Source organism: Passer domesticus, chromosome 3 (genome assembly GCF_036417665.1).
Source record: "Passer domesticus isolate bPasDom1 chromosome 3, bPasDom1.hap1, whole genome shotgun sequence".
In the NCBI taxonomy this organism is placed as follows: Eukaryota; Metazoa; Chordata; class Aves; order Passeriformes; family Passeridae; genus Passer; species Passer domesticus.
Window position 1 is genome coordinate 7,723,810 of NC_087476.1, and position 21,779 is coordinate 7,745,588.

The following is a 21,779-nucleotide window of genomic DNA, read 5'->3' on the forward strand; positions in this document are numbered from 1 at the left end:
GAGCTATTCTACCTGAAAGTGCCATCATCAGCCAGCACAAATAGTCTGGTAACGAACAAGGATTCCAGTTTATTCTGTTGGACACTTACAATTTTATAGGAAGGCTTAGGAAAAATGCTGTACATCAATTAAAATTGTATTATGTTAAAGAATAGAACTGCTCCCACATTTATTGATATGCTGTTATGTAAATATGCTTGAAAACAAGGGTTTAAATAATATAGATACACTCAAAAATGAACAATAATTGAACAAATAAATATTTTTTTCCAAGTAATGATTAAGGAGAGCAGCACAGTGCAGAGTTATCTTATCTAGTGTCTATCACAGGGCTGTAAAGTTAAAATTGAAAGTAATAAAAGCAGTGGAAGAAGTGCTGAAGAGATTTATGCAAAGCAGAGGATAAATGTTCAGCTTCGGTTTGGATGGAGAACAGATGGAGAATCAGTGAAGTAGAGAGATAAAAGACAACTGTTCTATTAAGCACAAGCTGTACAGAAGATATTTGCAAAAACAGTGATAAAGGCATGTGGAGAGAGCTTGTACTAAACAAGTTGAGCAGAGAAGAGATTGTGAAAAGGACAAAAGCAGAGACTGAGAAGCCTTCACCATCCTCCTCAAATGTTATTTTACAGAGCCAAAATTGATCAGTGTAGGAAAGGGAAGTTGTTCAGATCATCCAAACATCATGAAGCACCAACCCCCTTTTTTAGCTTCTTCTTTCACCAGCAGAAAGGACAGTCACCAGACTAGACAGTCACCAGAAAGGAGAGTCACCAGAAAGGAGAGCCAACAGACTGTCTGACAGAAAGTCACCAGAAAGGACAGTGCCCTCTGGAAGAATAAGGAGACTACTGGTGTTAAGCTCGTGTCCAGAGCCACCCAGCAGGGAAGTCTGTAGTCTGTAATTAAACCAGAGGAAGACTAGGAGCTTAAATTAGAGGTGGAAGCAGAATGATGACACTCGGTATGCCAAACCAGTGGCACTCAGAAGTCTAAATGGGGTACCAGCTCCTCCAAAACATTTCCCCTGTGGGGAATAAACAACATACCACAAAGTCTAAATTTTCATTTTAATTACTCTGCATCTTTAGCCAGCACATTTATATGCATTCCAGTATATTTTTAGGAGTTGCTACAGCATTACTTAAAAGTATAATCTGCTTCAAAGTCAAGTTAAAACTCACCTTACAGTTTCCATAAGTTGCCTGCTAAGTTGCAACAGTCTGCTTTCTTTTCATGTTTTTTTTTTTTTTTTTATGTACGTCCCACTTCTTGAGAAAATGCTAACTACAGAAGTTCTGTATTCCACATGGACTTTTTCTTTTTTGGTTTGTAAAATGGTTTCATGAGAACGATAATAAAACAATATACAAATGAAATCCAGCAAAATCAAAATAGTCTGAAATTCTGCTGGCCAATTTATGATGCTGACTGTACACAATGAAATATTATTTTGTTATTCTTTATAATAGCTAAAAAGTGAGATATCACAGCAGGAAGTGTATAAAGGAGGCCCTGCATTACCCTCAACTAGTTCTTCCATTTTTCCCTCTATTACTCTAGAATAGTATTTTCTATACTCATGTGAATTTCTTCAATATATTTTCAACCACTGAAACAGCATCAACAGTATCATCAAGCCTAACTTCCTTTCCCCTGATTCTCGTTTTCCTCTGTATTTCCAAGCTTGGATAATGAACTTATTTTTAGCTATTTTTACTTTCAGGTTTTCCTGCCTTAACCACAAGCCCTGGACCATTTTCCCACCCAAAATGTTGCTGAAAAGTCCATCTCTCTAACCCAAAATAATGCTAATTATTCTGAAGTAACTGCTGTCAGATGTTTAACTTGTTCCTTAAAAACCCAACACACACTGGTAGCACTAACCCATCCTTTAGAGCTGAACTCATCTGACCTGACTTTTAAGCATGTGAAGTTAGGCAAGGTAAATCCCAGGAGTTATGAAATTTCACACATGCAAGTATTACTTTATTTTCCATTGTCATACACAACTGAAATTAACTTATGTGTTAGTGGTTTAACGTTAATAGTAATTTTATATATTTATATATATGTAAATTAGTCAATGTTATGGTTTCATTTTTTTCAGCAGACTGAGGCAATGTCAGAGTCTTGATGTTAAATGCAAACTCACTTTGCTGAGGTTCAGTAGTTCCTGACAGTGTTATTATCTAATGGATACGGAGAGAGCTGCCATTACTCCCCAGCTAATGCCATTATGTACCCCTCACTCAAGTCTCCAAAGTGGGAAGGATCCACCCCTCTTGTGCAGGTGGCATCTTACCAGCCAAGGCAGCACACAGCCAGGAGAGCACCCAAACACCACAGGATGAACTACAGACAAAACCAAACTGAAACTCTGGGCAAATGCAAACCTTTAGGCCACTTCAGAGGCAACAGTCACTTCCTTCCAATCAAACATATGTAACAAATTTTAAAAACATAAAAGGCAGTATAGAAAGACACAGTTCCCAAACATTATTTTATAAAAATAGTACAAAATTCACAATGATTTACTAATTTCAGATGTCAAAAAATAAACTTTTGTTGTGTAAGAAAAATTCTTTATATCCTTACGGAAATTTAGCTGGAGGTGAAATTTTCCAAAGCAATACTGGTGACAGGATTTTGGACCCCTCTTCATTCATCCTGCAGTCACTGGATGGAAATACACAGACCCAAACATTTATGGGGCTAAAAATACCAACCAAAACACTTTTAAAGTGGATGCATTTCTCAATCCAACCCACAGCTCAGCTGCACAGTTCTACCAGCATAGAAGGCAGACCAACAAATACTAACATGCCTCCTGCTATCATAGCTCATTCCTTTTAGCTGTCAGTGAATTCCGTGTCTCTCTAAATATCAATAAATTTCTCTTTAATTGTAATACTTCAGAACATTTTCAATATGGCTCATTGCATTTATTACATATTTCCTACCTTAGACAGCATAGCACCATCTAATTTGTGTAATGGTAATTGCTTCCCTTGCTATCTTTCCCTCAGAAACTTAGTTCACCTAAGTCAAATGAAGAAAAGTCAGCTCCAGTGCAAAGTACTGTCAAAATTTCCCTTGAACTTCAAACAAGTCATGATTTTGTTCAGTTTGTAAATACTCTTATGCTCATGTAACTTGTACAGAGCTGTCATCTCCATTTCCATGTCTACCTGTCCTCATTAACATTTTATTTAGATATCAATGATATTTCTATCAGCACAAAACGTAGTGACACTGATCTTCATTGATACACTGTTATCTCAAAACACTTGAACCTCTTAATAGCATAAAAGAAAACTGTGCATGAAAACAGTCTGCCAGAAATGCAGGATTAACCTAAGTGGCAGCAAAGATCAAAGAAGCGCTTTTGCAGATTAGTTACATAAAAGGAAAATAGAAAATTTATCTGTAGGAGACAGAAGTATCTAGGACTGAATTGTTTACAAGGAAGGGTTCTCGCAGCAACATTTACAGAGAAGAGATGTATATATATGGTGGCACAAGGAAAAGGGAATCCAGATGCCTACCAGAAAGATTAAGATTTGAACAAAATCTCTGTCATAAGATATTGCTAAATATCTGTAATTATGGGATTTGTGTATCAGCTTGGTTCTGGATTAAACACGGTTACAAGGATGTGTAATTAAAAAGAAGATCCCATTTGCTCTGAAGGTCTATGCCTGGAAATGCCCTTGCAAAGATTATTCCAAAGGAACACTGTCATATCAAAAATCCTTGTTTACAACATGGCTGATTTGCACAACTCAATTTTAAAATGGAAAGACTCTTAAGAGGCTATCTTATTTTCAATATACACTGGTTTTGTGTGTTATTTGTGGTATACAACAAACGGAGAAGTCAGGAGACTGATTTTTACTTTGTAGCACTTCCACAGCAGCACAAGAGTATTAGCATGGATTTATCAATTTATTTATTTATAGAGCTTTATTCCAGTGTCTTTACTCCAGGTCTGGAAGGTCTGTTTTGAATAAACACAGTTTAGATCCTTGTTTGGGGCAGCTGTCTGTTAAATACTTGAAAACTTTTCTGTCCATTAGGTCTCCCTTGAGTTTCCTTTTCTCTATGCAACACCACTCTTCAGTTTCTCTCACAGACATCCACCCTGGATCTCGTTTCTCTGCCCTATGCCAGCATGCATTGTCTTTTCCTGAACTGCAACACAGTGGGTAGAACTCAGCTGAAGGCCTGTTTCAGACATGGAAAAGCACTGGTACAGGTTTTTACACACAGAAAAAATAGGGTGTCACAGCATGAACCACTGAAGGGGGTGATAAACTTTCCTGTGTGAGTTTTGTACATTTCCCATGCCTTCTTCCAGGTGTAGGAAACAACCAACTGCTTGAAAACCAATATACACAACATTCTGAGTCTCCTCTGTCTACAACAACCAGCAAAGTGTTGTACCTGTGCAGTACAACCTGCTAGGGCAGGCTGCAGGAGACCTGCAGTGGTAGCTGCTTTAGGAGAGGTGTGGTAGCTACAGCTGCAGAGAAAAGCAGCAATTCCCACCCTGTCGCTGTTCCAATCTCCAAAATTCACACTGATCCTCTCCATTCTTCAAAGCCTGGAGCCAAAAGGAATCCCCTGCAAGACTTCATGCTAAAGAGCACAAAATTCAATTTTGCCTGGCTGTGGAAGTACTGTGACCCCGTCTGGCTGTACTCAGCCAAGCCAAGCAGACACAATACAAGGATCCTGTTCACACACCCCCCAGCACTGTCTGACTTCTTCTGACCACATGATATTGACTCAGGACGAGGCAATTTTCTGCAAAATTGCTCATCTCATATTATTTTCATTACTAATCAGCTTCCAGAATGAAGAAGAAACATTTTTAATCTGACAATAAAAAACACATAAAACATCTGTATCTTTTAGCTGCCGATCCTAGGCTTTATCATATCATATTTTAGAGGTCTAAATTACATGGTAGTGCCTCATTAAGTTTTCCCATTAAGAAATACAATTATGAGATCAATTTGCTCATTCAGTAGTGTCCATAGACTGGATTAAATACATATATATGTTTTAAAATGATGCTTATGAAGCTGAGAGAAACTTTCTTTAAATTATTCTTTTCCCTTGTAGCATCATGTTCTTTAAAAGTGTACAAGTTCAGTAAGAGCCAAGAAAAAATCTAGAGTGCAAAATCAACAACTCTATGTATCTCATCACAACCATTTCACCTTCCTTCCCTGCCATTCCCTCCCTCTAGAAGGTATTCATCACTCTTCTGTCCCAGACTCTCCTATATTCTGATTAACGTTGTGTTTCAACTAATTTGAAAAGCAGACACCCAAATGATACAACAAATTAAGTTATGAGAAGGCAAATCTGCTCTTCATGCAGGGCCTGAGATCAGATTTGTGAGTCTGCTCAGTGTTTAAGGATAAGCCTGCCTCAATGCAATCACATGTTTTTGAAAGTCAAGATGTGTGCTTTAAATGAGCATGACCACAGGAAACGATTTCTCTAATTTCAGCCTTTTAAACACTTTTCCTTACATAATTTCATTGAGCCATTTTCTACCTTATAGACTTCTCCCAGCGGGTTCTGCGTTGTTAAAACCCCCAAAGTCACAGACACACCGTATGTATCAGCCGTGACCAGCTTGGGAAGTCTGGAAAAGAAAGAAAGAAAACCAGAGATGTTTATTTGCAGTACAGCTGCTGAGGAATAACCATTGTGCCCATGCATATCACAGCTCTGTGACCAGCCATGGCTCATGGCTGCTGGCCAAGCAGCCTCCAGCCTTTTTCATGCTGTTCTACATGTCAAAATAACCAGGCTGTGGTTACACAAATAAGGCACACACTGTTGGGCATGGAAATAAACAACTGGTGTAATAATAACTACCTGCACGCCATTCTGGCACTCTGGTAGCTTCAGTCAATTCCATTTCAATGGAAATATTATTTTACAGATTTTCAACTAACTCTGATGTTTTGTGATATTTTCAGTTCATTTGTTGAACTCTATTAGCAGTTTACATACAACACATTATAAAATAAGTCTTAAAAAATACTTAAATGTATAATTATATACATAAGAAACAAAAATGGACATTTACCATGAAAATGTCTTTAAGGCATTCTTAAACTGTGGTCTCTGTGGTTTAAATGTTTATTTCTGTCTATTAATATGGATGGTGAATTTAAGTTTTATATTTAAAAAATAGTGAAACCATTGCTGTTTAACAGAATTCTTTATGAGACTAAAATCATAGTCAGAAAACTGTTTTTCTCTAATAAAGCCAGCTGGTGGCTCAGGGTCCCAGACACCAAGTGACAGTCCTGGTTGGCCAGACTCACCACTGAGGAAAATGGACATTATGAAGGTAAGAACAGATTAAACATTTGTGTAACAGAACTTCTTGGGAAATTGGCTTGAGTGAGCTGTTCAGGTAGGCCAGTGGTGCAGAGAAGGGAGGTGGGAATGTCTTTTGTCAAAGGGTTTCAAAGCCAGGCTGTATGGGGCTCTGAGAAACCTGGTATAGTGGAAGGTCTCCCTGCTGCTGCAGGAGGTTGGAAGAAGATGATCTTTAAGGTCCCTTCCAACCCAAACCATTCTATGACTTACTATTTAAAATGGTATGTCCCTGAAAACCACCAAGTTTTAATGTGAAGATGCTCTGATGGCAGTTTCTTCCAATGGTCAGTCAGACTCACAGATGTAGCCTACATATTTGAATCTGTCCACGGCTCTTGCAAAACCTTCCTTCACTAACTTCAGAGCTTTTTTATGCTTTTGTTTCCCCTCTGTACAGGCACTCATGTGATATGGTCAAGTCACCACCTAGTGTTCTTCTTTTGCTAAGTTGGAGCTACCTACATATTTGACCTTGCAACTATTTTAAGCATTTTTTTCCCCCACACCTTTGGCAGCTCTTTTTATGGCACCTTTTCCAGTGTTTCAACATCCTGTCAGGAGTGTGGGTTTCAAAACTGGTACAATGATCTGGTACACTGCTCTGCAGTGCTAAGGAGTGGCAAAGTGGCACAGTCATGCAATATAATTAACTTTTAAAAGGCCTCAGAGACTTGTAAGGAGCTATGCTCAATACAATAAATCAGGACCAGGTAGGTTGTACTGGAGTAGTTCTGTACTGAATTTAGATGCTTTCCCCACTTCAGTGTGACCACCTCGTGGGATGGGATACACCACACCAGGGACCTGATGTCCTCCTGCTGGAGGCATCTCTGCTCTTCTGTGCCACTTCCTCAGGGCTCTCCAAGAGCCACACGGGTGTGAGCAGGCTGGGGGTCCTGCGGGGAAGTGTCACACCGTGGATGACACCCTGGGGCAATGGCAGTGACAAGAGCAGGACAATCACCTCCTTAGCCTGGCTGGTGATGCTTTGCTTGATGCCAACCATGCCCTGGGGTGCATCAGGCACAGCACTGACCCCTGGCCCAGGGAGGGCATTGTCCCTCTGTTCCACACTGGTACGGCCGCACCTTGAGTCCCATGTGCAGTTCTGAGTGCCACAGTATAAAAAGGACACCCAAAGGAGGGCCACATGGATGGCAAGGGTATGGAAGGTGTGAAAAATGTGTATTTTATGATTGCCTTTTCACAAGTATTAAAATGAATATTGTATGTGTATGTTAGAAAGTTATGCTGGATTAATTTTCTTAAGTAGTGTATTAAATATAGTTTTAGGTTATAACACAATGTTAAATTAGAAACTATGCTATGTAAGATATTTGTTTAAGAAAGTACTCGCACCAGATAGAAGCCACAGCACACCTAAATCTTTCAGAGAAAGGGAATTTATTGCTCCCTTAGCAAAAAACTAACTTCTTCCCACCTAGCTCAGAAAACAGCATGAGGATTAAGAGGAAGAAGTTGACAGTGACCAAACAAAATCCTGTGATTGAACGGAATTTGTACATCACATACGAGATGTATGAATATGCAACAGGCGATTGTTTTTAAGAGTTAATCCTCTATTAACAGGGGTCCTTTTTTTTGGGCTTGTGTTACCCAGAAAAAGGTACACAGACGTCCATATCTCTTTGTTTTTATTGTCTCATATTATCCTAATCTCAATTGTTCAAATTTTATTACTCTAATTATATTACTATTTTTATAACCACTTTATTACTATTAAACTTTTAAAATTTCAAAAACAAGTGATTAGCGTTTTTCACAGAAAGGAAAAAGCCTTAAGAGGATGGTTTATCCAACCTGGAGGAGACTGAGGGGACATCTCATTGTGGTCTTCAGCGTCCTCATGAGGGGCAGCAGGCACTGATCCACCTGGCAACCAGTGCCGGGAGCTGGGGGAATGGCCTGGAGCTGTGTCAGGGGAGGTTTATGCTGCATATCAGAAAAGGGCTCTTCACCCAGAAAGTGGCTGGCCACTGGAACAGGCTCCGCAGGGCAGCGGTCCCAGCACTAAGGCTGAGCTGAGGAAGCGTTCTCAGGCACACGGTGTGATTCTTGCGGTGTGTGCGCACAGGAGCTGGGCTCCATGGTCCCCGCGGATGCCTCCCAGCGGCGGACACCCTGCGATTTGCGAGCCCGCATCACGTCCTGCCCCTCAGGGGCGCTGTGGGGAGCGGGGGCGGCGGCGCGAGGCGCCACCCGCCTGCGGGGCCATAGAGCGCCGCCGCCGCCGCTGCAGAGCGGCCGGGCGGGCGGAGTGGCGCCGGCGCCCCGCGCGGTCGGGCGGAGCTGGGCCGTGCTGGGCCGGGCGGTGCGGGGAGGGGAGGCGGGCCAGGCCCTGCGGGAAGGCGGTGCCCGCCACAGCCCAGCGCCGCCGGGGCTGCGGGGCCCGGGACCGCCTCAGCGCAGCCGGGTCGGGCCGCCGGCAGGGCGGGTGAGCGAGGCCGCGGCCGCGGCGGGGCGGAGAGGCGGCGGGAGGCGGGGAGCGGCGGTGCGGGCGGGCCCGCGCAGGCAGCGGCGGCGCGGGCGGGAGGTTTGTGCGGGCTCGCCGGGCCGCCGCTGCCCAGCGCGGTGCAGGGGGGTCCCTGCAGCGGCCCCTCCGCCCCCGGGGCTGGGACGGGCGCCGCGTTTCGCCCAACAGCCGGCCTGTGGTGTGACACTGCCCGGGGAGCTGCGGCTGGGCCGGCGCTGCAGGAGGCGGTGCGGGGTTGGGCACAGGAAGGCACTGGCCACTCGTGCTCTGTTTGGTTTTCCAGGGCAGCTGGGATAGCGAAAACGCCCCTTGTGACACAGGAGCCTCTCCAGACGGCCCAGGAGGTTTAGCATCTTTCAGTGCCTTGTGAGGCACATGATCTCGCATCTCCCTGCCGTCAGTAAGTATTGCCCGGCAGTGCACAGCGAACATCCAGTGTTAATTTTCCTGGAACTGGTGGCTGCTGGACAGCACTGAGGTTGGTTATAGAGGAGAGGCCAGCTGGATGGTGGAGAAGTTCTATTGGAAGTGTCTTGAGTGCTCTCCTGTGAGGCAGGATTCAGTGTACTTAAATTTATCCCTGACAGACATTTCCTTAATTAGCTCTTACAGATTATGAAATTCATGGAGTGCCTTCCCCTCCTCTCCAAGGTAACCTGCTTCCATGCTTAGTTATCACACATAGCCAGAATTTTTCCTTAATAGCTGACCTAAATCTTTGTTGAAACTAAGCTGATTATTATCATGCAGGGTATACCTGGAGACCAGTGGATGGTTCTGTAACTGGGCTGGTGAATGTTCTCTAGCTCCCACTCACAGGCTTCTCCAGACAGAGAACCCACTTCCTGTGTTTCTCTGATCCCTTAGCTTTGTTGAGCATTTCTATCATGTTGAACTCAGAAGTAGGTTCAGTGGAGGTGCTGTTAGCATTGAGAAAGTAGGATAATTACCATCCAAATTATTCTTACTTGGCTACAAATCTCACATTACTGCAATATTCAGTTTTTGATTCATTGTAAGCCACATCATTTTTTGCTATACCTCTAGGGAATTATTCCTAGAGAGGTATCCAAGTTGGTGGGTTTTGTTTTTTTTTACTAAGTGTATTATTTTGCACTTGTTATTAGGTTGAGAAGAAGTTGCTTTGGCCATAATAACTTTCTATACAATTTTTATCTTTGAAATCCATTCTTGCAGTCCTCTTCCTGCAAGTTTAGGGTCATCCACAAATGATTTAAATACTGAATGGTGTCAGGCCCTGCATATTGTGATAATATGCACAAACTTCCAGTTTGACAGTTTTTAGTCTCAAAAAAACTTTCTTGTTGTTTTTCATGTTTCCTACTAAAACTGCAGCTCATTCTCTGCCATGGCTTTTCATCTGAGCCAAATTGTGTGGAGATCTGAAATTAGGAAACCATCAATTCCTTTGAACTGGCTTTTGTGCACAGAGTAGGGATTGCTCGCAGCTCAAAAACTAGAAATTAGTGTAAAATGCTGTAGTTTTACAAAGTGTTGATGCCTTGTGTATGTCTTTTTTAAAATTCTTTTTTCTTTCAACTCCTCTGAAAAATCTGCTTTCATCCTAACTCTCTTCAAAATTGCATTTTGCTTTCTTAGACAGCTTTCTGGGATAACCATCCAAATGCCTCATTCTCACATGCTTAATACAGGATCAGATTTGTAGATAATACATTAATGCTTGGTTATACTTGTAAGGGATTACTTCATCTGACCACAAGTGCTCTGGGAAGTTGAGAGTGAGCAGCAATATTTTGAGAATTGTTGATATTGAAGTAAATAGAAAATATTCTAAGAACAGCAAGTTACTGATTAGAATGGAAGGACTGGTCTTGTGATGAAAATGCAGCAGAAATCTGACGGTAAGCCTATAGAAACAGCAAAGTTTCTCTTAAAATTGCATTTCGTGGTGGAAATATCATTAAAAAATTACTGGGCTGTGAATTAAGCGTAGGTGAACATTGTGTTTATATTGACTTCACTGGAAGGAAGAATCGAGCACTGGCAGGGTCATAAGCTGAATATTCATCCAGGTACTGTCCTCTATCCTCTACAATAATTTATCTTTCCTTCTCATTCCGTTCTGTGCAGATGTGCCGCTTTAGAAGCCATGGAGCTGGGAAAGGCGAAGCTGCTGCGAACTGGCCTCAACGCCCTGCAGCAGGCCATTCACCCCGTGCACGGGCTGGCCTGGACGGATGGCAAGCAGGTGATCCTGACGGCGCTGCAGCTGCACGACGGAGAGCCCAGCTTCGGTGACTCGAGCGTGGTGGGGCAGTTTGAGCACGTGCACGGGCTCTACTGGGGCCCGAGTCCCGCCGAGGCCCCGGCGCTGCTGGCGGTGCAGCACAAAAAGCACATCACCATCTGGCAGCTCTGCTTCAGCGGCGCCGACAGGAGCAAGCTCCTGGTTTCCCAGATCTGCGACATCAGCGAGCCGTATCCCGTGCTGCCCCAGGGCTGCGTGTGGCATCCCAGCAAGGAGGTCTTGGCCGTGCTGACCACCCGGGACGCCTCCGTCTTGCCCTCCGTCCACCTCAACAACTCCAGAATTAACGCGGACATCAAGGGCAGCGGGCTCATCCACTGCGCCTGCTGGACCAAGGAAGGGAGCCGCCTGGTTGTGGGGGTGGGCAGTGCCCTCCATTCTTACATTTGGGATGATGCTCAGAAAACACTCAGCGCTTGCTCTTTTTGCCCAATCTTTGATGTGGGAGGCTACATCTGTGCCGTGGAAGCTACGCAGAATTTACAAGTCGCTGTTGCCACCGAGCTCCCTCTGGACAAGATCTGTGGCTTAAATGCTGGTGTTGCCTTCGAAGTTCCATCGAGCGTTGAAACCGAGTCCTTCCCCTCCCAGTCCAGCTTGTGTGGGGAGGAAGAGTATTCCTTGGATGGAGGGAAGAAGTCACTGGACTCTGAGAAGCCCTTGTCTGTAGTTACATCTCCTGTGGACCTAACTCACATACTGTCTAGCAAGCAGAGTGCTGATTCCAGCCCTCTCCTGCACCTGAGGCCCAAGGACTACCTGACGGGAAGTGGCCAAGATTCCTCACACCTCATCTTGGTGACTTTTGAAAGAAAGGTTACCTCTACTAAAAAAGTGAGCATCCCAGGCATTCTTGTTCCTGATATAATGGCTTTTGACTCCAAAACTCAAACTGTATCTGTTGCCTCCAATACTTGTAACGTTATTTTAGTCTATTCACTGACTTCATCCAATTTACCCAATATTCAACAAATTCAGCTAGAGAAAAGCGAGAAGCCAAAGGGTTTGTGCTTCTTGACCAATAAATTGTTACTGATACTGGTTGGAAGACAAAAATTCACTGACCCTGCTTTTCTTCCTTCTTCAAGATCAGACAAATACATGATCCGATTGATGATTAAAGAACTGATACTTGAGATGGGTCCTTCAAAATCTGTGTCAGCTGATGGCAACTCCAGTTTGAACCTTTCCAGTGTTACTCATGATCCCTCTAGAGATGTCCACCCTCTCAGCCGTGGGCTCCTGATACCAGATCGCTCTGCCCTTCAGTCCCCCACAAGCCGAAGGAAACTCATTGAAGAACTCAAGAGTCCTGCTTATGAACAAAACTTCCTCTTGAACATCAGCGACTTCAAAGACAAAAAGATTTCCATGAATTTTCCTCCAGCTGTAGAGACTCTGGATGCTGAGCCAGTTAATCGGAGCGTTGCGCTGTCTAATGCTTCCAACAAGCCAACGTCCCCAAAAAGGCAGCATGAGGCAGCTTCCAAAATACCCAATTCTTACAAGAATAACCTGTTCAGTGAGAAGGAGGCGAGTTGCTTTTTAAAAAATGTGGAAAAATTGTCTGGTAACTTCACAGAATTGCAGCATCATCTTTCTGAACTAACTGAGCTGCTAAAATCTGGGAAGAGAAGTCTTCCAGTATACCCATCTTCTCAGGAACCCTCATTTATTAAGATCACCTGCCAGGTAATTTTAATATTGGAAGCCTTAATGGTGAAACCTGTTTATGGCTGTATGTTCTTTGTAATGCTCTAGTAACAGTCAGTAGGATTAGATTTCCATCCTGTTCCTGCAGGTAGTTACATATGGTTGTAAATCCCATTACTCTGCAGGCTTCCAGTGTTTTTAAACCAATGGGATATTCAGGAATGTGCAGCTCCCTGTGCCACCTCACACTGGGCCAAACCCCTCACTCTGCAGTGAGGCTGCTGGGATTGCAGAGGACCCACATGTTGCAGCCCAGCTGCAGAATTAAAGCCCTTTATAGAGATCTTGGAAGGGAATGCTTTTTCTAAGCAACATCCAAAGCTTTCTGTATAGAAATTTAGACAAGTGAAGATTTCCATGTGTGGGAATTGGTATCAATCTCCTGCTCTCCTGTGAGGAAAACTAAAATAATGGAGACTGAAACAAAAGCAAATTGCCTTGGCTTTGAAACAGAAATGGTGCTAATTAGCATTGAGAGCACCATCCAAAGAGGAAAGAGACCTTTAGGGACACAATAGATAATTCCATTAACATGGCTTAAAAATGGATTTAAAGTGAAATTTCACGTGAAAAAACACATTGTTTGGCTGAAAGATTTGCTCTTGCAAATCTCATGCTAGAAAGGGTAAATTACCTGATTATCAAAACCTGGCAGAGATCTACTTCGTCATTTCTAGAATTCAGATTAATTAACCTTAGTCAGTATTCAAAGTAATTTAAGCTGCCATTTTCCTTTCAATTAGCTCTTACTTTTATTCTTTATTATTGCAAAAAATTCCTAATTTTGTAGCATTGAATTCAATTTCTAGATCATATTCCCTCACTCTCTTCGCTGTTTTCCATTATAAACATTTAATAATTGTAATAACAGATTTTTAAAAATGCGTTGCTGTGCCCAACTGGGCATATTCTTTGAAGATGCTTTTTGGATTGCTGGAGGCAGTGATGGTCAGGGGTGGGAAAAATAAGCCCTTCTGACTTGTGAGTCTGTTCCTCACCCCAGCATTCATGACCAGGAGTTCTCACTTCTGAAGTTTTGGATCAGGGATGGATGGGGAAGGGTGGGGATAGAAAACCTGAAGCTTTACAAGCTCCCTGAGGAAATGTCCCTCACAGATGGAAGGATGGGGATGAGGATTGTGTTGTGGATGAAGCTCATGTTTTCTTCAGCAGCAGTGTGAGATTTTCTCCCCTGTTCTGACGTGCTGGATAAGCACTGTTCCTTGCTGCTGTCACTCACTCATGAGCACTTTGACAGCCGAGACTTCAAAGGATAAATCTTGCAAACGGGCCTGAATGTGTGAATCATTTGATTTTCTGTAAATAATGCCACTGAAGACACGTCTGTGATCCTGTTGTGATTAATGCCATATTAATTATACATCACAGCAGCTAATGACTGTTGCTTGCATTTTCAGAAGCAGCTTTCCAAAAGTGATGCAGATGAAAGTCGGGCCGTTCTTCTCTGTGATGGTAAACTGCGCCTAAACATCGTGCAGCAGATATTCAACCTCTCCCTGGTAGAAATGCAGCACGGTATGTTGGGATTATCCAAGAGCACTTCTAACACCTTGCCAGAGAAGCTGTGGCTGCCCCATCCCTGGAAGTGTCCCATGTCCAGGTTGGATGGAGCTTGGAGCAGCCTGGTCTAGTGCAAGGGGAGTGGAACTGGATGAGCTTTAAGGTCTCTTCCTACCCAAACCATTCTGTGATGCTGTGTGTCATTCTTAGTGAGCAATAGTGATATGCATATTCCATCCAGGGAAAAACCCAAGGAATAAATAATGAAAGATGAATAAAATTTTGCCTTTTTTTTTTTAATAATGTAAAAATTCTTCTCTGAATCTTCTTTTACTGAGAAGAACTTTGCATTATAAAAAAAAGAAGAGCAAACTTACATATTGATGCCCTTATCAAGTAACTAGTTATATAGAAAAATTGCTTTCAGCCAGTGTTTTACTTGTTTTCAGCTGCTCTATAGAGAGAAGTCTGAGTAACAAGGAGAGTAGGGCTGACTGGTGGTTTTGGGAGTACAGTGTTCTATATTTGAATCTGTGGCTCCAGCATCTAGACTTGCTGTAGGAAATCCTGTAGCAGAGAAGCAGCTCTGTACACTTCAGCAGTGCATTTCACATCAGATTTTGCTGTGAGGAAAACTCCCTCTCTTCCTGCTGTGTTCTCTGCTGTTACCAGTTCATGCTGTGCCCACTCCACGTGTTTGTGTATGTGTCAGTTCTGAGTACATGTCAGTCCTGAGTGTCTCACTCTGGGCAGAGGTAGAAAACACACTTTGGGGTGTGATTGCTCACTACTACAGGTATTCCCTGTGCTTTTTTCCATCTACTTGCCCCCTGTATCTGCTCTCCCCCTGCTTGCAGATCAGTGGGCAACCATCCCAAAGCCTAAGGCTGCTGTTCCTGCCATTGTCCAAGTTTTATTTCTCCTGAGGAATTGTTGAGGGAGTATATTTGTTTGAAATATACAGATGCAAAGTAGGAATGGTATTTCCAAATCCTGAGTTGTATTGATTTTCAAGTTTGGTCCAAATTAAGCCAAAAGATTAGTGGGTTGTGTGCTTTTAAGCTACAATCTTCTTGTGACCTTACTTGTGACCTAAAGTTACATAATACAAATTTACAAACAGCTGGAAACGCTCCTCTGAATTCCCTTACCCCTCATGAGCTCTATTTTCTTGCTTCATCAGCTTAATGGATAAAAATATAAAAATTTTCTGGTTTATCTATATTGTTAGAAGTCAGGGTTTCAGATTCAAATTGTAAAAAAAAAAAGCTAGTGAGGAAGTAAAATAGCAAATGGAGCAGAGATTTTGGGTTTGTACAGTGTTGTAAAGTGTTCCTTCCTTGCATTTCTTGAAATTAAGTATAGTGAAATTATGTAATAAAAGCAGTTTCTAAATTGCCTTTATTACATTAATTTGTCATTTAATTTAAAAAAATCTCTGCTTTTTATAGTATCTGCATAGCTTTAGCACTGTGAAGTAGCTTATCAATACCTAATTAAAACCAAGTGTGGATGCTTATGAATTCTGTTCAGAATTTCAATCCTCCTCCTCATTTGAAGCATGCATTTATTGTCTCCTCTCCTAGTGGCAAAATCCATCGTAGGTGCCAAGTGTCCTTTATTTTTGAGATTGTACAACCTGTATATTTTCATACTTTTTCTTTTCTAGAAAGCTGTAAATGTACAGAAGCATTTAATTCTAGAAGAAATTTGTTTTTTTCTCTTAAAGATACCCTAATTACACAAAGATTTATCAACAGCCATGTGCTTATCTTCACAGGTTCCTCTTGGATCGTTCTCACAGCGGACAGCGAGGGCTTCATCCCATTAATGTTTACATCCACACAGGAGATCCTCATCAGAGATGCCACTGCAAAGGGCTACAGTGCCCGCTCCTCCAAAACTCTGGACATCATCAGTTCCACACAGGGGTGTAGATCCACTTCTTCTGAGAGCCTGGATATCACCAGTTCTCTGGAAGTCCTGAGGGACTGCTCCTCCAAGACCTTGGACAGCATCAGCCCTTCAGAACAGCCCAGCAATTAAATGTAGTTTTTGACAGTGGTTTTGCAATGCCTCTCTGATGATGGGAGGCTTTTATGTTTACTGTATGGGACTGCAAATTATCAACAACAGTCTCAAATTTCTGTACAATTTCTATAATTTTTTGTTGCATTGTAAATTATTTATTTGATCCTTGGAAATGTTAACTTTTTTTTATACTGAGCAGTGTTTTTTAACTATGCCTCTTGCAGTACAGATGAGGTTGAAAATGTGGATTCTTACAAGTTTCTGAGCTCAAGTTTCCATCTTGGTCTTTAATACATTGGTGGTTTTAGATAATAGTAAACTTGGATAATAAAGAAATCTTTGAAAATGCTGCATTGTCTCCCATTTCCTCTCTTCTGCCAAAGCCTGAAATATTGTGCTGGTGTTGTTTAGGACAGTGCCTGTAGAAGTGCACCTGGGTTTGCACTGGTGTGAGCACCAGTGTAAGGTCATGGAGTTTGGGACAAAGTAGGATATATGAAATATCCATATTGTGTGAAAGCAAATCCTTTTCCCCTCCTGTACCTGCCCATAACACCTCTCTGCTTCCATCTCTGTGGATGTGGGGAAGTGGTTGCCAGTGTCTCATCCAGCTAAAGTCTGACAGAAGAAAATGTTCTATGGGCTTTTGTAGTGAGAGAGAGAAAAAATGCAAAGGGGAAATGTAGAAAAAGTTTATGTAAGCACAAGTTTATGTAACATGATTGCAGCACTGAAGAAAAGACTAATCCAAGATTGCTCCCCATAAAATCACAGCATGATAACTTTAAGCAGTTTATCAGGCTTTCACAGTGGCACTTACTGTGTGAGAAGGCATCAAGCAGCTAGATTATAGAATTGGAGCTGCTGTCTCAGGACAAAGATAATCTCTCTTTTTTTTTTTATTTTTCTATTGCCTATTTGGAAATTTAGCCACTGTCAAACGAAATAGATCCACAAACCCACAGTATTAAAGATACAACACTAGCAAAAGCTGCAGAGAGCACTCAGCGTTGGGTGGTGAAACTACGAGTTACAGCTTTTAATGAACAGGGAAGAAGGAAAACAGGTGAAATAATTTGGCAGTTGTGGGCTCAATCCTTTACATAAAAATCATCTCTTCACAGTACCAGTCACTGTTTCATCAGAAGGTGGACTATGATTACAACTGTCCTTACCAAAAAGTCACTGAAACCTCAGCACTGGGCGTGGGTTCAAAGCAGGCTGGATGCTGGGGATGATCCATGTTTCTTCACAACTGCCTGACCGTCCTTTTTCATGCCTGTTCCTGATTCCAACATCCCACTAACCCATGGGAGGAGAGGGTCAGGGCTGAACACTCTTGGCTCTGCAGAACACCTTGACTTTGAATTTCTCATGCCTCAAATGCTGCTTCTGTAATTTAGTTATGCAGCCAAAGAGTGTACAAAAATTAGCTGCTTATTTTGGAATTGTTACTATTTGTGTAAGATTGACAAGAGAAAGTGTCTCCCACCAGAAGTGTGCTCAGTCTCAGGTTGCACCAAACAGACCTGTGGAGTTCTTCCATCTCCCCAGGTGAGCACCAAGGACTTACCTGTGCACAGAGCAGTACTGTGGGGGGTAAGTGGAGCAGACACAGCAAGTGCAAGACACCTGCTAAAAGCTGTTAATAGTTTGGTCAACAGATTACACTGGCTCTTCAAGGTGTGCTCTGTGCATGTGACCAAATACTGCGTTTAAAATATAATCCTAGGAATCTTGGAAGAATAAAATTCTTATGTTGAGAGACTTGCTTATTTCATGGAATCACAGAATCATGTGAGTCGAAAAGGACCTGAAAGATCATCTCATTCTGACCCTTGCTGGGGTGGGCAAGGACACTTTTTACTAGACCAGGTTGCTCCAAGCCTATCCAGCCTGGCCTTGAACACTTCCAGGGATGAAGCATCCACAGTTTCTATGAGAAATTTGTGACAGTGCCTCACCACCCTCACAGAAAATAATTCCTTCCCAATGTGTAAACTAAACCTGCTCTCTTTCAGTTTAAAGCCATTTCTCCCTTGACTTTTACCACATGCTCTTTTTAAAACTCTCTCTCCAGCTCTCTTGTTATCACTGGAAGGGGCTCTAAGGCCTCCCCTGATTCTTCTCCAGAGTGAACAACCCCAGCTCTCTCAGCCTGTCTCCACAGCAGAGCTGTCAGAGCATCTTCATGGCCACCCCTAGACCCACTCCAACAGGTCTGTGTCCTTCATATATTGGGGGCCCCAGAGCTGGACACAGCACTACAGGTGGGATCTCACAGGACTCCTCCCTCACCTTCTGTCCACGCTGCTTTTGATGCAGCCAGGACACATTTGGCACACTGATGAGCAACAAAAGCACATTGATGCACATTTGGCTTTCTGGGCTCTGAGCACACATTGCCAACTTATGCTGAGCTTCTTGTCAACCAACACACCAATGTATTTCCTTTCAGGGCTGCTTGATTTCAAATCAAAAGGCCATTTCTAAATTTATGGGATGGTCTTCACCAAAGCTAAATATTAAAAGAAGGCCCAAATAGTTGGAAAAAGTACCAAGCCTAATCCAAGAATCCTTAAGAGAAGACCGCAGGGTTTTTTTCTCTTATGGGTTTTCTTTCATGCTTACAAGTCTCTTTGGGAATTCTGGAATTGCCCATGCTCTCTGCTAGGCCAGCTCAGCACAGCTGAGACTTTGCCAGGAGTCTGGGGTGGCTGCAGTTCTGCTTCATCCCACACTGATGTCAGCAGTGCACCGAGACCCACGATCCAACACATCCACCAGCTGTGGGAATTGTTGAACCTGCTGGATGTGGAAATGTGCAAATTCTATTCCATGACTTTGAAAGTGACCAGAGAGGGAGTTTATGTTGAAAACACAAGGGAAGTTAAGTCCTCATGGGCTTCAGCCAGTTTGAACAGAAACTTCTCAGCCAATGTAAACCTGTTACACCATCACGGTGACAAGCCCTAGGCAGACAAAAACATCCTCTAGGTAAAATGAAATTCCATGATGGAGGAAGGTGAAAAGGGAAATTATTTTGATCCTTTTCTGATTGTAGATAATGCCACATACATCAGCAGAAACAGGCTGTCAGGGGATAGGTGCTGGGCCTCCAAAGTGGAGTTTTATCCCTGAGGCTGAGCAAATGGCTATCATCAGTTCCATGAGACCTGAGCCATTCTTCCTCACCATCTGCAGCAGAGCACAGGAAAAGTAAGGACAGACATCTGAATGGTGTGGCTGAAATTCATAGTCTCTTCTCAGATCATTTGTAGCAAGAAATAGATCAGGAAATAAGGATTATTTCTGCTTCCACATTTCCAGAGCAAACACACGTTCCCTAGCCATCCAGCAGTTCTGCTGCTCTCCAGCTGGGCTTGGAGGCTGCCTCTCTGTAATGCTTCTAAAAGTGGTACTGAGGACCCAACCCTTCTGAAAAGTCCACAGCTTAAAAGTGTCCTCTCTTTGTTCAGCTCTATCATGCCAGATTGTGTCTTCAGAGACTGTAAATTCCTGGGTGTTGCATAGCAAAAAGTTTCCTCCTCTGCCTCGGGGACAGACAAATGCTGCCCCTTCATCTTCTGAATGGAGCTTCTCAGTGAGTTGGCATCTGGTTTGTGCAGCAGGTTTGCTGTTTGTGGAGTGAAAGCCATCTGATATCATACTTTAAGCCTACAGCATATACACGTTCTTGTAACCATAACACTCAGCACTTTTGCTGAGTAGCTGAACTGTGGAATTGCAGAAAGCAAAAAAAACCCCAAACATTCGGTGAAATTGCATGAAAACAAAATTCCGTCCTTCACCCACCCATTGTATGAGTCCAACTGAGCTTCCTGTCAGTCCAGAAGATTTCTTAAGGAAAAAGTTATTGTAACACTTTGAGACTGTTTTTACATAACTGTGATATGAAATTCATATGATGTATATGATTGACCACTAAACTGCTATAATCTATTGGATGGGACGTTGAGCTAACTTGCCTTCTCTTCTTCATCTTACAGCTGGACAACAAATACCAGGTTGGAAAGGACCCGAGTTTCCTTAGTGGAAACTCCTCCTCTCAAGAAGATTTATTTAAGTCTGTGTTTTCTGTCTACAGCCCAGAAAGGCAAGTAGAGAAGTAAATGAAAAAGTGATATTTGGAAACAAACTCTGAACTTAAAAGCAGTTTGTTTTAAAACATTTTCCTCTTGAATTACTTTGCTTAGGATGCTAAAGGTGAATAAAGATGAAAAGATGCAGCAGGGATTGAATCAAGCAGCAATTCTTATAAGGTTCAGGAGTGACTTAAGGAATTAGTACTCAAATCTTCAGAGCCCTTCCTGAAAAGCCAGTGACCTGACACAGAAGGTCCCAGCCTTCAGGGACTCCCCAGGGACAGATGTCTGAGGTGGTGTCCACCTGTTAACGTGGGGGACTCGGCAGAAGGGATCTGATCCAGCTAAGCCAAGGTCAGCCAGCAAGCTTGGGAACAGGCAGGGGACAGCAAGGCAAGAGGGGAATGTAGCCATGATATTTTATGAAAAATCCTTTCCTAGGATTTTTCCCGTCCTGAGGAGCTGAGAGCCTCAGGAAAGAAATGTAAACAATAACTCTCTGCTGCTGTGGAATGCAACAGGTGCATCTTCCATTGGTCCATGTGGATTGTTTTCAATTAGTGACCAATCACAGCCACCTGTGCCAAGGCTGTGAGCAGTCACAGGATTTTTGTTATGCATTCTATTCTATTCTATTCTATTCTATTCTATTCTATTCTATTCTATTCTATTCTATTCTATTCTATTCTATTCTATTCTATTCTATTCTTGTCCTTTGTAGCCTTCTGATCATCTTCTCTCTCTGTTCTTTTAGTATAGTTTTAATGTCGTATTTTAATATAATATATAACATAATAAATCAGCCTTCTGAGGAAAATGGAGTCAAGCCTCGTGTCCCCACACTTGGATGGTCCGCCGCAACAGGGGAACACAGAGGCACAGCTAGTGGCCAACAGCACCCCCTCCATCAGTGCCTGGTGGGAACAGGAGCTGGGATATGGGGTTACCTGATCACCAGCAGGAAACTCTAGGGAGGTGGGGTAAGCTTGGAAGGTGTCAGCGTTGTTGTAGGCAGGAAAAGCAATGAAAGTGGAAGAGAAGACTGCATTGATGGTTAGACTTGATGATCTTCAAGGTGTTTTCCAACTGTAGTGATTCCATGATTCCATGACTGGTGACCAGCTCAGCTACTGACTGCCAGTAACCAGCCCAGCAGGGAAGATTTGGACTGCCCTCACTACACTGCAGCAAGGACAAGGGATTGGACATG

The 21,779-nt window shown here is 42.8% G+C and overlaps 1 protein-coding gene and 1 long non-coding RNA gene across 4 annotated transcripts in view; one reads left to right on the forward strand and one right to left on the reverse strand.

The window, feature by feature from the left end:
• Positions 1 to 8,652, reverse strand: part of LOC135295926 (uncharacterized) — a 35,283-nt gene extending 26,631 nt beyond the window's left edge. For all 3 annotated transcript variants that reach the window (XR_010357965.1, XR_010357966.1, XR_010357964.1), the window contains exons 1-2: positions 8,236 to 8,652; positions 5,575 to 5,665 (exon numbers count right to left, since the gene is read on the reverse strand). This is a non-coding gene — a long non-coding RNA (uncharacterized LOC135295926). The remainder of the gene's footprint in view (positions 1 to 5,574; positions 5,666 to 8,235) is intronic.
• Positions 8,653 to 8,720: 68 nt separating this feature from the next.
• On the forward strand, positions 8,721 to 16,813 carry LOC135295921 (WD repeat and coiled-coil-containing protein). The gene is made up of 5 exons (XM_064411775.1): positions 8,721 to 8,869; positions 9,192 to 9,308; positions 11,021 to 12,890; positions 14,330 to 14,447; positions 16,213 to 16,813. Exons 3-5 carry the CDS (start codon positions 11,040 to 11,042, stop codon positions 16,476 to 16,478), a joined length of 2,235 nt encoding a protein of 744 aa, XP_064267845.1. The 5' UTR covers positions 8,721 to 8,869; positions 9,192 to 9,308; positions 11,021 to 11,039; the 3' UTR covers positions 16,479 to 16,813.
• The last annotated feature ends 4,966 nt before the right edge of the window (positions 16,814 to 21,779 follow it).